This window comes from Protopterus annectens, chromosome 6.part0 (assembly GCF_019279795.1).
Source record: "Protopterus annectens isolate FY-2018-M chromosome 6.part0, PAN1.0, whole genome shotgun sequence".
Taxonomy (NCBI): domain Eukaryota; kingdom Metazoa; phylum Chordata; order Ceratodontiformes; family Protopteridae; genus Protopterus; species Protopterus annectens.
The window spans coordinates 850,836,516-850,853,439 of record NC_056737.1 but is presented as its reverse complement, the minus strand read 5'-3'; the positions used below and the strand labels follow the sequence as shown (position 1 = coordinate 850,853,439).

Below are 16,924 nucleotides of genomic sequence, written 5' to 3'. Positions count from 1 at the left end.
ATGTCTTTTGGCTTTTCCTGGTTAGGGGTCACCACAGCGGAACGCTGGTCCACTAATGATTGGCAGTGGATTTTTACGGTGCCGAGGTGCCAGCCCTACACACAACCTTCAAAGAAGGCACACCCATGGGGAAAAATTTGAGTAATTGGCCTTTAGCAGTTTTGAGCGTTCGACGTTTAGGTGGCGACATTTAGGCATTTGACAAATTACAACCTAAGCGTTCGACGTTCTAATATAGACCCACAGTTTTATATGCTACAAATGTTTGATATTGATTATTCTGAAAGTGTGTGTATAAAAAACTTGGAAAATGATTACTCAGAGAGAGGGACTATTTATTGCTTAGTCTCCCCATGTATGTATTACTAATAAATTAATTATAATTGTTGTGTGAAACCTTAACATTAGTAAGTACTGAGATCAAACAGATAGGGAATAGAAAGGCTTGAAGAAAAAAGGTATGAATATACAATATAAGCAGATTAGATCCTGTGAATGAGACAGAGTGTAACAGGAAGATAAATGGATAAAGAGAATCTGTTGGAACAACATTGGACTACATTAAGAAATTTAAAGACAGGGTAGCTAGAAGAAAGTATACTTGTGGAAGATTGTCAAGCAATTAGAATTTTCACATGTTGATTTTGTTTAAGGATGTTAAAAGAATGGCTTTGTTTATTTCTGTTTTGATGAGTAGTGGAGGACCATATTAAATATAAGTGCAGTGGCATCTTTACCCAGGGCTAGACGGCTTACTTAAAGAGGAAAGATGTGGCCTAATGATTAAGGTATTTGCCTTACAAACACAAGGTGCATGGTTTGAGTCTCACAAGGGATAATTGGCTAGGCTTAAAATGGCTCGCAAGGGCAGTTAGCTTAATATTAATCTATGAACTCATTTACTGGTAGAGATTTTGTTCTGGGTATTCTTGATGTGGGTATTAAGGGACAGTGTACTGTCTATAATCATATGTTAATATAGATTTGTATGAGTTCAAGTTTAATGGCCAAAAATAATCAGTGTTACAATCAGCTTCAACCTGTAAGGTCCTAGTCAGAATGCCAAAGAGCATTGCCTTAGTTTTGGTCATGCTCATTAACTTCTCATTTGAAAGCCAGAAGAAGAGGATGGATGGATGGATGGATGGATAGATCACTAATTTTACCTTTAATCCATCTAAGACCAGGTAAAGTTAAAATCATGTCAACAGTGTAGTAGATAATGTTTTTCCACTGTTGGGATACTAGACCCACATTCATGAATAAGGCATAGAAGAATGGGTCAAGAATAGTTCCTTGGGTAACCACTCTTTACAGTGTAAGATTGAGTTTTGATTATATATACTTCCAGCAATTAGTTGTTTAAATACATGACATACCAGCATAGGCTATCCTTTCTTACCTTAGCATTCATGAGTTCAGTGCCGATGTTAAAGTGCTGTACACTTGCCTAAAGCTACATAGCATGTGGTGAATGCGGTACTATGAGTTGAAGAAAGTGATGAGCTGGGGGAGTATAAGCTTTCTAAAGATTTGCTTAGTTTTGGAAGTGTGAGGCTGGGGCAGAGGTTATTATAGTCTGCCTTTAATGTATCATTTAGGAATTGGGTTTTCAAAGTGTCAGGAAGAAAAGCAGATAATTGTGACATATGATGTTTTTTTATGGGGTGGCTATAATGGTGTCACATACTCTGAGAAATTTAATGCAAAAACCGTTAGTGCCAGACTGACCATGCAGCAGGGTATGTCTATGGAGTTTGCAATTGAGCATAATGAAAACTCAAATGGTGAAATCAGTGAAGGAGTGACTTGTAGGAAGGAAATCACGTGATTGGTTTTGAGCTTTAGGTATATCAGCCTGATGACGTGCATAAGGGATTTCTATGTAGGTAGTGATAGAAATGTATGCATTCTTTTTAGAAGAAATATTTAGGCTGGTGCTGGTGGTGTTTGCTTCTGCTAAGCAAAGTTTATTTCACTCCAGAAGTATTTGGGGTACTGAAAGGAATTAATTTGCTAGTAGTCAAGGAATATGGTCTTTGCTGGGTCGTGTAAGCCTTAACATTTGTTTCTTGGGATGGTTCTCATCCTGGTCTCCACCTGATGCCCTGTAGAATAACCAGGTTCGTTTCTCAGTTTTGCCCTTTCTTCATTTGTGGGTATAGCCATGAGAATGTCTTTTGCTTGAGATATTTAATTATGTAAGAAAAATGTATGTCATACAGAGAAAGACATATGTTAAATAATGCAGACTGGGAATCAATACTGGGGACCAATCATGCCAAAGTCAACCTGGAGGGCTAGCTCTTAGGAAACATTCTGAATGGCAGAGACACTAACATAATTTTTATTTTCTTTCCTATGCATGAGGTGAAGAATGACCAGTGGTACATTTAAAATGAATCTTGAATGCTTTCATAATTTTCAGATTCTAAAAATATGGTGGAGGCTGTGACTGTCTACCGAAGATTGCACGTTATAAGGCATATATTTAGGGCAGTATAGGTTTTGTACAATCAATGGCAATTGGACATTCTAGAATGATTGTATTATTGCCATTAGTACTGCACATATGGTGTGTAATGTTTCTTTAATTAAGTGGCTGTTGGGGGACATAGCAGTAGCCATGGTTATTTTTTGTGATTATTAATAGGGCATCTGCATAAAATCTAGTTCAGATTATGCTGTGTTTTTACATGAAATTTTTATTGCCTTCAATAAGAAAAATAAACAGTTCATGATATTTGACATATTAAAAGTAAAAGCAAGAAAAAGAAAATTCACAACAATAGTAAAGAAAAAGATACTAAAGCATCAAATGCAAAATGTTATGAAATACTTGAAATCTGTAAGTGAGCTAAATGAATTACTAAAGTCTAAAGGTATTATTTTTCTAGTACTGACCAGAACTTCAGATTTATTATTGTCTCTACATTTCTTATGGTCACTCATGGTGTATCTTGTTGGGGATACCATTTTGAGTTTACACTCCAACTGTTTATCAGTTGGAGACGGGTCTATCTTTAATTCTTTTGTCTGTTCTATGGCTTCTGAAGATATGAATTGCTTGGTAAATAGACGAGGGCTAAAGTGCCTTAAGTTTTAGCCAGGGTCTATTTACAGTTATGATTTGTGGGTTATGTTTGTTCAACCACAGTTCAAACAGTAGCATTTTTAAGCAGGATATATCTGTTAGTAATAGCTATGTTTAAATGTGAGCTGTTCATGTTGATCACTGCTTCAGTAGGCCAAGCTATGTGGGTTATATCCTGCCAAAAATAAAACAGCCAAACAGCTTCCAAAACTTCAGGGCATGTTTCAAGCACCCAGACTGTATGGAAGCTCAAACTAGAATGACTAAATTACAAGTTTGAGTGCCAATCCCTTCAGAGCTTTGCTACTTACATTGAGTACGCTCTTCTGCGGCTTTCGAGGATCGATATTTGGTTTGTGCTGTTCCTTTGATAGACAGATAAGCTCCCTATGGAGAAAAACCTTCCATTATTTATTTTTTGTTTGTTATTAACACTTTCTTCTACAGGAAAGTTATTTGTAAAGCTAGAAGTTTGTGTTTTAATGGACTGTCAAGAGACTGTATTTTACTTTTAAATAGGAGCTCTATTTTTCCTGTCAATTTAAAAGTTGTTTAAAGCAATTGTAAACCATTTTTTTCTGGGGGAGGGGTGTTCTTGGTTTACTTTGTGGGGCTGCAAAGTGTTTTGAAGTGCTTTCTACTATGTTTATTTTTGAAAAAGGTTCATTTTAAAGACGTTAACTTTTTACTGGCATTTGCTGATTGCTTCCCCTGGGGAAAGAAGCACCATTTTCAAATTGATCAGGGAACAATCTGTCAGTCCCACAGCTGGTCCTTTTTTCCAGCCACAAAATAGAAAAGTTAAGCAAACATCCTTTGCTATTCCAGCAGGATAGCAGTTTGCGTCAGCTGTCAGTGGGTAACTCTGCTGTGGCCATTAGTTGTACGTCAGACCACTCATATTTTACCCCAGATCCCTCTGACATAGCACCTACTGCCACTATGGATCTGGGGTTATTCATATCCTCTATGGCTGTTTGGGTCCCATCAGTGGTGTACTCATAAATCCTGGAAAAGTGAACAGGAGAGTCTTCCCTCTTTTGTCAGAATGTTGTACCCATACCTGGAGAAATTGCTGCCATTAATAATGCTACTGGTTGCAGTTTTCCTGCAAAAAGAAACAGAAAACTAAGCATGTATCTACTCTTCCTCAAATGCCATTAAACAGGAGATGTTTACTGGGTCTGGCTCAGTGTTTAACTCAGGCTATTGATCCTTCTTGCAAAGTAGTCTCTGGTAAAAGGAAGATAAATACCTCCTTTCCTGAAGAGATTCAAGATACTGAATTTGGACAGGAAGATTAAGAGACAGATGCAGGGTTTTCTTGGATTTCTAATTCCAGTTCAGAGCAGAGCTCAGTTTCTGACTTTCCCTGGGGGGGGGGGGGTTCCCATTCTCTGTGACTATTTATAAAATGTGCTAATTTTTTCAGTGAGACAACACTGAGGCTTCTCAGTCCTACAGAAAATTCTATGAGCTGTTACAGAAAGAATTTCCAAAACGTGTACCCATCCCTCCTGTTCTGTCTTCTTTCAAGGATGTGTGTGTTACTGCCTGCAATTTTCCTGACAATTAGTCAGCGCCTCTAAAAAGGCAAATAGGATGTATAAAGTTAATCAATCTTTCCCATTTTTATAAATTGTTCCCAAACCTAATCAAGCAGCTACAATGATAGTTAATCCATCAGCTGCTAAATACTTAGTTCCAATCTTACTCTCTCTGGTAAGGATGGGAAGATTAATGATAAGCATGGAAAAAAGTGAATGCTTCTGCAACTTTCATTTTCAGCATTTTGAATTGTCAGACTCATAACGCCAAGGTTTGTTCTGAATAATTGTGAAAGTATGAGGAATGTTTTACCTGCAGTTTCTTCTTGAGAGGAAGATATGCTTTAAATAATTTAATTTCTTCTGTTATCCAAGTCACTTCTCATTATATACAGTGTGTATATGACTCTGTTGATACTTCTTCCAGGGATATAGCCACTGGCACTGTTTTGAGAAGGTTTGCAGGGCTGTGTTCTCAGAACCTCCCAGATGATGTTAAACCTAGATTTAAAATTTTTTGGATAGAGATTTAGTTTTGTTTTTTTCTGCTGCAGAGGTGATCAAAAAGTCTGATGAAAGGGGTAAGCTGAAACAGGTAAATTCTAAGATTTTTCAGCCCTCCTTTTCCAAGTTTGCTGAGGATTATCTAACTCCTCATCCGATTTTGGTAAGAAACAAAGTAAATAACAAAATACAGGTAAACAGACTTTTAAGAAGAAATGGCAAGGGGTTCCAAGAAGAATTCTGAAAACTTACAAAGCCAAAGACTGTCCCAATAAGTCAGAATGACTATTTAAGAGACATTGTTCCCCTTGCTCATCCTGAAAGCCTCTTTTTTCTTCCATAAAGTCTGAATCTCCATTTGTCATTTGGCAACAGATAGTTTCAGATGAATTGCTTCTGAAGATCATTCGTCAAGGTTATAGATGGCAGTGGGAGTAAATTCCTCCTTTCTAGAGGGTAATTCCTCATCCGGCAGACCAAACTCTTTTGTTTCCACCTGTCCTTCATCACATGCTGTACCAGGGAGTGATAGAACAAGTTCCTCATTTCCAAGTGGGAAAGGGGTTTTATTCAAAGATGTTTTTAGTGCCAAAGAAAGAAAATGCTTTGAGACTAGTTCTGGATCTTTCTTTCCTAAATCTGTTTGTGATAGTGCCCAAATTCAAAATGATGTCACTTCACAACCTGTTACCTCTTCTTCTTCATTCAAATTTCCTTGTAACATTAGATTTAAAAGATGCTTATCATCACATTTTTATCCATCAAGACTTCAGGTGTTTCTTAAGATTGTATGTGTCAGGATCACATTATTAGTTCTCTGCCTTACCCTTTGTACTATCCACTGCACCAAGAGTGTTCCCAAAGTATTTAGCTCCAGTTATAGCTCATTTCAGAATACAGGGTATCTATATTTTTCCATATATAGATGACTTGCTTATCTTGTCAGAGTCTTGTTTAAAGTGTCAGGATTCTCTCTTGGGTGAGAAATCTTTTACACAGACAGATATTCCAAGAGAACATTCCAATTTCTTTCTTGAATCCTTCTCACAAGACTGTGTTTCTAGGATGTGAACTAGACACCATAGTTCAAAGGCCTTTTCTTCCACAGGAAAAAATAGATCTCTGTATAGACCTACACTTAGACTTCCATCACTGCAAAGGAATATCTGAGGATTTTGGGTCTCATGGTTTGTATGATTCTGATGATACCTTGGCAAGGCTCAATATAAGAAAGATACAGTGGTACCTGAAGTCTCTTTGGTCCCAGCACCAACACCTGATGTCTTTTCAGATTTTAGTGCTGTGGTTTTTCAGAAGGGAAATCACTTGGTGGAGACAACAGATATCCCTAAAGCCAGGTGTCCTCCACTTCTCTGTCCCTGTTAAAAAGCAATCAGTCACCACAGATGCCTTGGACTTTGCTTGGAGAGCAGTATCAGGAAAGATAAAAGTACAAGGTGTGACAAGCGACACGTAGGCACATGAATATAAAAAAATGCTTGACCTGATCAAGGCACTCAACTGTCTGAATCATCTTTCGTCTCTTGGATCTCTTCAAGTTGATGCAGACAGTATCACAGTCTGTGGTTCATCAACAAGCAAGGGGGAACCAGGTTGTACCCCCTCTGCAGACTTGCCATGTCAGCTTGTAATATAGCTTCACAGCACAGTCTCACTCTACAGGCATCCTACATTCTGTCAGAGCAAAATTGTTTGGCAGAGAAGCTCAGCAGGGCAAAGGTAGACCCTCAAGAATGGAAACTAGATTGGGTGCCTTCCAAGATTTGCTTCATCTGTGAGGAGTTCCTCAGGTAGACCTCTTTGCCACCTCTCTGAACAATAAGCTAGCATGATTCTGCTACACGACTCCATGCAAGAATGCCTGGAAGACAGATTCTCTTTCCTTTCCTTTTCTTTCATTGGACAGCAATATTCCTGTATGCTTTTCCACCCTTTCCACTAATATCTATTCTGAAGATTCAGAAGGAATCCCTCAAGGTCATTGTGGTGGCTTCCTTCTGGCCTAGTCAACCATGGTTCTCTCTTCTTTTGTAGATGGCCAGGGACAGTTACCACAAGCTTCTTCACAGACTGGATCTAACTACATAAGAACATGGGTGCTTGATAAACCCTGATACCAATCAACTTGTCTGGATGATAGGATCTTAATTCCCTTTAGGCATCTGTTTACTGAGGATGTGCAGGAGATACTAATAGAAACAAGAACACCTGCTACTAGAAAATCATATATTAGCAAATTAATTTTTTTTCTAGTTGGTGCTGGCAACACAATCAGTACCTTTTCAGGGCTAGTTGTTCTCAAGTTTACTATATTTGTTAAGAGTTACTATCCTATGACCATTCTTACTCCTTGATCATTTATCAAATATTTCAGCAAGTCTCCCATTGGATCTTCCTCTTTCAATGCATTCACGTGGCAGAATGTATTTGAAAGGGGTTTTGCATAAGAGGCCTCGCAGAAAACCAGTGGGCCCTCCTTGGGATCTTAATTTTGTGTTAGTGAAGCTAACGCTTGCTCCATTTGAATCAGTTAACCTGGCTGTCTTAAGTTTCTTAATATGGAAAAGAGTTTTACTGATTGCTCTGACCTCTGCAAGAAAAGTATCTGAGTTGCAAGCTCTGATGGTTAACCTACCTACTTTTCCACAGGGACAGGGTTTCTTTAAGAACTAATCCGAGTTACTTTAAGCCAAACTATCCATCTCCCCATTTTTTTTCCTGAACCTAAAAATGTGGGAGAAAGTATACTCCATACCTTGGATGTCCAGAGACAGCCCAAAAATATGCACTTTGCTGATCCACTAGGATGTAAAAGCCACCTTAAGGTGTCCACAGACAACTCAACTACTATCTTGACAGAAATAAATCTTTCATCTCTTAGGATAAATTGTTCATTTCTTGCGAAGATAAGAAGGGGAAACCTGTATCAGAGCAGACTATTTCCAAATGATTGTCAAAGCTATTACATTCTTTTTATACTTACCAAAACAAATAGGCCTGATTAACAAAATCTTGGGTCCTGCGTCGGTTGCTGTCCCTTCTTCCATGACGTCAGGTCATCAGGCGTATAAAACATGCAGCCGACGCCATTACATCAGTCTTTATTGCCGCGCGGTGCCCAAAGCAGAAGCAGTTCACAAGTGCCGGTCGGCCGACTCCTGAAATTACATTTTCGAGTTTCAGAACTGAAGTCTTCAACTAAAAAGCTAAGTACTCCATTGGGGAAATTTTTTCTTGCTCCTTACTGATGTCAGTAAAAGTTAATAATTGCATTACTTGTGGGAAGCAAATACCTCATAAGGATTTTCATTTGTACTGTATTCCTTGCCTAGGCCCTGACTGTAACGTACCTTGCTGTCAGTTTTGTGCTAAATTTAATCAACGCACTATTAAACGTCAGTATATTTTTGCTTCTAAATATTTTGGCTCACGATTTAACTATCCAGAAATGTCATTGGTTAGCAATCCGACTACCGGAATACCTAAAAAACGCAAAGAAAAAGACAGAGACAGACCATAGAGGTCCAAAACTGATGACGATGCTTCCCTAAGCCAGTCGCTAGTTTGCCGGTACTCAGTGAGGTGCTTTCGCAGCCCCTGATACCCGCTACTTTTGATTCGCAGGCCTCTACTGAGACCAATTCAGAGTCTGGTATGCCACGAGATGCTTCAATTATTGAACCTGCGGATGTCTCTACCTTAGATAGGTCCGGAGCCGCTGTGCAGGCACCGGCTTCTGAGGGTGTTTTCAGGCCTACATATTTGTATATTAAACCAACGCCATCTTCAAAACTAAGGCCAAAATCATAATCTATGTCTAAAAACTGATGCTTGGGCCACATGTGCAGGCCCCTATGCCTAAAAATCAAATGATCAAAATGACTGAAGATTTAATTGAGGTAGCCAAACCCCACCCCCCCCTTCTAAGACGCCTAGGCAAGACATTGATTATGAATCTTCTGAACAGGATTCTATTTCTTCTGACTCTTCTAATGAACAGGATTTCTCTATACCTACTTATGAGGACTCTGATGCGGAAGACTCCATTCCTTCTGCTTCTCCCCCTGAGGATTTTTCTTTAGGGGAAACTTTACATACCTTAAGGGAACATTTCCACTGGGAAAGTCAGGATTTCTCTGAATCTAAAAAGAGACGTAGGGATTTTCTTCTGCTTCCTCAGCATAGGCCTTTGGCTATACCTCCTGTTCCAGATATTGTCGATGATGTTTTTTCAGAATCTAGTATGGCTCCTGATTCTCTGCCTCCGGCTCCTTGTAAGCCAGACAGATACTACAGGGTTCCTGACTCCCACAAATTCCTTTTCAAAAATCCTTTTGCAGATCCTGAAACCATTTCTCAGGGTCCCAAGGGCATTAAGGCTTCTACGGCTAGAGATTCCAGGGCGCTGGATAGATTGGGTAAGAAGGTTTATACTTCTGCAACCTTGGCAATCAAGGCTTTAAACTGTCAATTTCATATGCTTAAATATCAACAGCATATCATGGGACTACTTAAACAGAAAATGATGTTCATTTCTGACTGTGTGGAAAATAAAGATTTACAGGATTTATTGCATTCAGCTGAACAAGTTGGAAAACATACTTTGCAATGTGATTTTGATTCTTTGGAGGCCTCTTGCAGGGCTGCTGTAACTGGGTCTGTGCTAAGAAGGCATGCTTGGCTCAAAGAGCAAACTCTGCCTGATCATGTTAAAGCAAAATTGTTGGATGCTCCTTTACAACAGGACCGTCTCTTTGGTAATAAGAAGTTTTAAAAAAGATGGGGGATAAAGCTAAATCTATACAAACTGTGAAAAATTTCTTACAAATGCAACCTCCAAGATTTAGTAGGCACTAGCCTACTAAGAAATGATCCTTTCCAGTTCCTTCAAGAGTCACTCAAGTCAAACCCAGGCATTCCAAAGGCTCCAGGTTTAAGTCACAAGGGACTTTTAGAACAAAACAATGGGGTGCCTCCTCCTCCAACTCTGGAAAAACAAAGCACCTCTCCTATGGTAACCAGTCTCAATGATTTCCCTTTGCACTTACCAAGCACTTACCTTTTAGCCACCCCTTTGGGGGGAATCTGGCACTTCATGCAAGAAACTGGCAACTTATAACCCAGGACAAATGGGTTTTAAAGATAGTATCCCAGGGATACAGATTTAATTTCCACACCTTGCCAATCCCAAACAGATAGCCAGACCTGCCCTCAAATCAGTGAGCAGAGGCCCAGAGACAAGTACTGTCCCTCATGAACATGGGGGCTATTCAGCCAGTACCAGAAGAGGAAAAGGGACAAGGTTTCTATTCAAGACTTTTCCTGGTACCCAGAAAAGACAAATCATGGCATCCAATTCTAGACTTATTTACTCTAAACACATTTCTGGACATTCCAAAATTCAAGATGCTGACTCTTCAACAGTTACTTCCTATGCTAGGAAAAGATGCCTGGTTGGTGACTCTAGACTTAAAAGAGGCTTACCTGCATATCCCAATCAGGGAATCTTGCAGAAGATACCTCCACTTCAAAGCAGGCTACTTGCATTACCAGTTCTCTGCACTGCCCTTTGGCTTATCTACTGCACCCAGGGTCTTCACAAAGTGCCTGGCTCCAGTAATTGCATTTTGCAGGCAAAGAAATATTCAAATATATCCATAGCTGGACGATAGTCTAATTCAGGCAGAAAACAAGGACATTTTTCTAAAACATCTACTGTTTGTAAAAAGGGTTCTAACTTGTCTAGGGTACACCATAAATGAAAAGAAATCACAACTGGTACCCCTATCAAAAAATTACATTCCTGGGTGCAGGCTTGAATAAAACTGCCCAGATGACTTACCTTATGCCAGAAAAGCAAATTCATTTGGTAACTTACTTTAAACAGGTGGCCACAAAAACCCTGCTATCTGCAAGACAAATTCTGCAAGCCATGGGGTTCATGGCCTTCTGCATTCTTCTAATTCCATATGCAAGACTGCATATGAGGAAACTTCATTGGTACTTAAAAAGTTTATGGAGTCAACATTGTCACAGCCTGGAAACAATGATTCCTATCATACCTTGCCTGCAACTAGAGTTCCTATGGTGGGCAGAGGCCTGCCACCAAAACAAGAGACTGCCATTCACTCCACCCCCTGCCACCCAAACCCTAACTACAGACGCATCAGACTATGCTTGGGGGGGGGGCTTATCTGGCAGGGAAGTGCATTCAGGGCAAATGGAGCCCAAATCAAATGCACCTTCATATCAATCAAAAAGAGATGCTAGCTGTACAGAATGCATTGACAGCCTTCAAGGACTACCTTCATCCAGGACAATTAATGATAAAGACAGATAACACCACAGTTATGTGGTACATAAACAAGCAGGGGGGTACACACTCCTACCCCCTTTGCAGACTAGCCATGGCATTGTGGAACATGGCCTTGACCTATCAAATACAACTACAAGCACAATTCCTGCCAGGAAAGCTGAATACTCTGGCAGACGAACTAAGCAGAAATCTCATGGACCCACATGAATGGAAACTGGAACCACAGAGTTTCAGCATGGGGAGTCCAGACATAGATCTTTTTGCCTCACCCCAGAACTATCAGTTGGACAAATTCTGCACAAGAACTCATCACAAAAAAGCATGAAAAGTGGATGCTCTATCATTCAGCTGGAAAAAACTATCAGTCTATGCTTTTCCCCCTCTGCCTCTGCTCTCCAAAGTTCTACTAAAAGTCAAACAGGACAAAACAAAAATTATTTTGATTGCTCCAGACTGGCTTCACCAACACTGGTACCCACTCCTGCGCAATGTGTCACACCTTCCATCATGGCACCTGCCACAGACACCTTACTTACTGTCTCAGCAGAACAACCAAATTCTGCACACTCAGCTCCAAACTTTGAATCTTGCAGCGTGGCTCATCACCTAAATTCACCCTTAGCATCCCTCAGCAAACCTGTAATGGATGTCATTTTGGAGGCAAGAAGGCCTAGTACTTGAAAATCTTATGCTGACAAATGGAAAAGATTCTGTGCCTGGAATCAATCACAAGGGATAAGCACAGCAGTGCCCAATATTCCTCAGATTTTACGATACTTAACTGAGATGCTTCACAAGGGCATGTCCTTTTCTTCCATAAAAATCCATGCCTCAGCCATTTCAGCTAATTACAACACAGAACCTCCCCTCTTGTCTCATCCTCTGCTAAAGCAGTATATCAGAGGGGCCAAAAATGTAAGACCACCCAGGAGAGCTCCAACCCCTGCTTGGGACCTCAATTTTGTACTGGAAAAGCTCACTGTCCCTCCTTTTGAGCCAGCTGCTACTGCAGACTTAAAATTTCTATCCTGGAAACCAGCTTTCCTTTTAGCAGTTACTTCAGCTAGAAGGATTTCCAGATTACAGGCTCTTATGGCAGTGGAGCCTTTCATTATTTTTCATGCGGACAGGGTGTCTCTCAGGACGAATCCATCCTTCATGCCTAAGGTGGTATCCAATGTGGCTCTTAATCAGACCATTCATCTGCCAACTTTCTTTCCCAAACCACAGAACAAGGGGGAGCAGATTCTGCATTCATTGGATGTACACAGACAACTTATATTTTACTTAAACAGGAACAATCTATAAGAAAATCTAAACAACTACTGGTGGCATTTTCTGCAGGGGCAGAGGGAAAGGCTATTTCAAAGCAGACTATTTCCAAATAGATAAGCCATTGTATTCATTTCTGCTATATGCACCATGGTAAACCTGTCCCCAAGGGGATCAGATCGCATTCCACCAGGGCTGCATCTACTTCTACTGCCTTTCTCAGAGGTGTTCCTACCAGAGACATTCTAGAAGCTGCTACCTGGAGCTCAGTTCATACATTCACCAAACATTACCATTTACCTTTCTTCTCTAAATCCAGAGCTGGCTTTGCCACTGCTGTCCTGTAGGGCCTTATAGCTGGTCCTAATGCTGTATAAATCCATCCTCCCAACCAAAGCTTTTGGAATCTACCCAAATGTAATGACTGTGACAGTGAAACATGAAGAACATAGTACAGTTGTGTACACTTACCATAAATGTAGATGTTCGAGTGTATTCACTGTTGCAGTCTTGGTTACCCTTCCTCCAACCCCTGTTTTCCTCTTACTATACCTCTTCTTTCCTTTACTATGCTTAAAAGCCTTTTTGGTGTATTTGCTTTTGTTTGGAGGTATATTTTTGAGTTGTTTAAATTACTTAAATACTTGGCTCCCCATTTGGGGGCACCTGACATCTGGGGCAAGAAAAACTGATGTAATGGTGTTGGCTGCATGTTTTATACCCCTGATGACTTGACGTCATGGAAGAAGGGACAGCAACCGATGCAGAACCCAAGACTTTGTTAATTACCCAAATGTAATGACTGCAACAGTGAATACACTCGAGCATCTACATTTATGGTAAGTGTACACAACTGTACTTTCCTCATCCAACATCCCATGAACTTATTTATTCTAACTTCATGGTAGTACAAACATGAAAAATAAAGAAATCTTCCAAACAAAAGATTCATTGGCAGTGCACACTCAGGCATTGCTCTGTCATTAATTTCCTACAGAAAAAACAGTCATTTGCATTCCGTTTCTCATCTTGAGATTTGGACACTTGACACTAGTGGAATCTAATCTTGACCACCTGCAGATATACCTCCAAAGTTTTTAGGCAAACCTTTAAGATTCTCAGCATTTGAATCTAAAAAAAAATGTTGGTATGTTTTATGTATTGTTTGTATTTGTCTACATACATTCATTAAGTAGATACAGAAAGCATCACTGAGGTATTCCAAGCACGTTAGATTACATATCGCACTTGAGTTTTTTTTGTTTTTTTTAATCTATGGATCCTGTTATTAGGAAGCATCCTGTAATTTCAGTGCCTTATGCCCTAGGTTTTTGTCTCCTAATTGAGACTGGCACCTCACATTCAAATGCAATTTTTGTTGGAGAAAAACTGATACTTTATGTTCGGCTGACTCCCTTATCCTATCAAAAACAGAAACACTGCAAGGAATCAGCTCAGCATTCATTGGAACTAGAAATGGATGCTTTCTCTGGAGGAAAATTTGTAGTCACATAACTGAAAACCAGAAATTCCAATTAAGTTTTAAATACATAAAAAAATGTCCAAAACCGCATTAACAAAATTAAGCCATCTACTCCATGGGGTAAAGGGACAAAGCTCTGACTACAGACCAAACAAGAATAACTCTGGTGCCACTGCCTAGGCACTGAAGTAAATGGCAGGGAAGTAGGTTTGAGACTCTAACCATATGGCTGCTATATATATATATATATTTAATATACACAGACACATATAAATAGAATAGAAATATATCTATATATCTATAGCTATATTTATATCTTTATCTATATTTATATCTAGATACATGTATAGAGAGAGGGAGAGAGAGATACATATGTGAATGTATGAGAGACATTATGCAAGCACTGAAAACCTGTCACTCACGACCTGCTAATTATGTATACCAACACTGAGATCACAATTTGTGTCTTTTGGCTTTTTCCGGTTATGGATCACCACAGAGGAACTCCAGTCCGCTAATGATTGGCAGTAGAGTTTTACGTGCTGGCTTGCCAGGCCTAACACACAACCTTCAATGAAGGAACGTCCATTCATGCATGTCGCCACACAGAAGACTCTCTAACCGAGAATCGAACGGGCAATGTCTAACTGTGAGGCGACAACGCTACTGCAGCACCACCACCGCAGTCTACCAACACTGAGATCACAATACAGTCAGGAAAAGGAAAAATTCCCTGATTCCACTATACCGTGATCTTGCATAGAGTTTTCATCAGCTATACCAGCTTTGTGTAGTATGATAAGTCAACTTGACAAAGGGTTGTGTGGAGTCCATATACTCAGATCTCACAAGAACAATTGCAAATGCTTGAATCATGTAAAATTGAATGATTAGAAAGAAACATTATTTCTTTTTCCAGTGGCATGGACAGTGTGGATTACAGCAGAGAGGGTCTGAGGCTATTTCCACACTGTGGTGTGATCTCGAAGTTGGAATATATAAGTCGTAGGGAGTGTGGGGGATAGAGGTGTCCAGTGTGCCTTTTGTAATTCAATCTTTCAGGATTTGAACATTTCGGTTCGACCCCGTGAGAATCCAAGTATATGGGCATTCAAACTTATAAATGGTAACCATATATATGTGTATATATATATATATATATATATATATATATATATATATGGTTGCAGTTTGTAATATCAAACATTCAAAAGAGATAACGTTCTTTTACATTGGTTTGCCAACGGCCAGTTGTTGCATGTGTGAGATCACCATAAAGCTGTGACTGAAAAATTGTCCTTTCTCCACTATTCTGCTATCTTGGGCTTGGAAAATGTAATTAGTCAAAAGTATGGGGGTGCAGGGGGGCTTGCCACCTGCATGAAGTAGTTTTTTTTTTTTTTTGTGGTTTTGTGACTCATTCTAAAACGATTGATATTTTGTTTGTTCCCAGAGGTGAGCATTTGCTTTATATGTATCCAGTTATATCTAGATAGATATATATCTATACATTGATATAATATCTATCTAGCTATAGCTAGATAAATATATATACATATGTGTACACATAGATATATTTAGATATGTGTGTATTTATATATTTTAAAGTAGCTAATCAATTAACATGTTCCGGAAGGAAAGTGGAGTAAAATGCGCAAACTACACACAGATGGTGACAACAGGTCAAGAATGAATCCTGGAACTGTTGTGAAGAGATCTTACTCATTGAGCCACCTTATTGTCCACACAAAATATAAGGGTCTCTTGGGATTTTTACCCATGCCTTTCCATGGATGCAGATATGCACTGCCTTTAAGCTCAAATTTATATGGTAAACAAGAAAAACATAAAACAAGCAGTCTTTTAATTGTTGCATTTGTGTCACCTGTGCTACTTTTCAAAAATCGTGGATTCATAATCAGTGGTATTTTTAGGAGAGGTTATATGTGTTCATTTTTACTGATTAATTTTTGTGAATAATTTGACAGAATGTATTTTAAACCCTTGGAGGAAAGTATGCCATGTTATAATGCAGCTGATGAATATATTATTCTTTCAGAATCAAAGGCTAATGTAAAAACAATTAGTAGCATGCAAATTTGACAGGAACGCTAATAACAATTATTGAGTCTGGCAGATTACCTTGTGAAAAACAATACTTGTTACATAGTCTTTTTATGCTTAAATGGCTTCTTCCCTGTTTTCAACTTCACTGAGTGCTGAAAATGTCTTTTTACAAAGTGCAGTCATACTGACTTTTACATTAATGGCATTAAGCAGTACTTCATTTTAATAAATCAAGAACAGAGATGTCAAGCATTTCTCACTTGTTTTTCAGAAATTACTTACACACCGGCTGTTAGACATTATGGTATCTGTGCTAATGGATTTCTGATAATAATAGTTATTTATTTATAATGACAGAATGACAGAGGTGATGAACACCTGTGAGCCCACTATGGAAGATTTCACTTTAACTCAAGAGCAAGAGGATGATGGACCTCCTTGCAAGGTAAGAGTAAATTATTTGTTCCTTATGCTTTAGCACTATGAAATGATACAGATGGTATAGTGCAATCTGTACCGTCCTATATATTATCAATGTGGAAATTTTACACTAAGCTGTTGTGACAAAAGATACTTATAGATAGCCTACTCCCAGACTGTAACACATATAAGCCTGCAAT

General features: G+C 39.1%; 1 protein-coding gene across 3 annotated transcripts in view; it reads left to right on the top strand.

Annotated features, from left to right (window-relative positions):
• The window catches only part of LBHD2 (LBH domain containing 2), a 939,756-nt gene that overhangs the window by 624,886 nt on the left and 297,946 nt on the right, over positions 1-16,924 (top strand). For all 3 annotated transcript variants that reach the window (XM_044074527.1, XM_044074526.1, XM_044074525.1), the window contains one exon: positions 16,662-16,749. In XM_044074527.1, the coding sequence (XP_043930462.1) occupies positions 16,663-16,749 (87 nt within the window). In that variant the 5' untranslated portion in view covers position 16,662. The remainder of the gene's footprint in view (positions 1-16,661; positions 16,750-16,924) is intronic.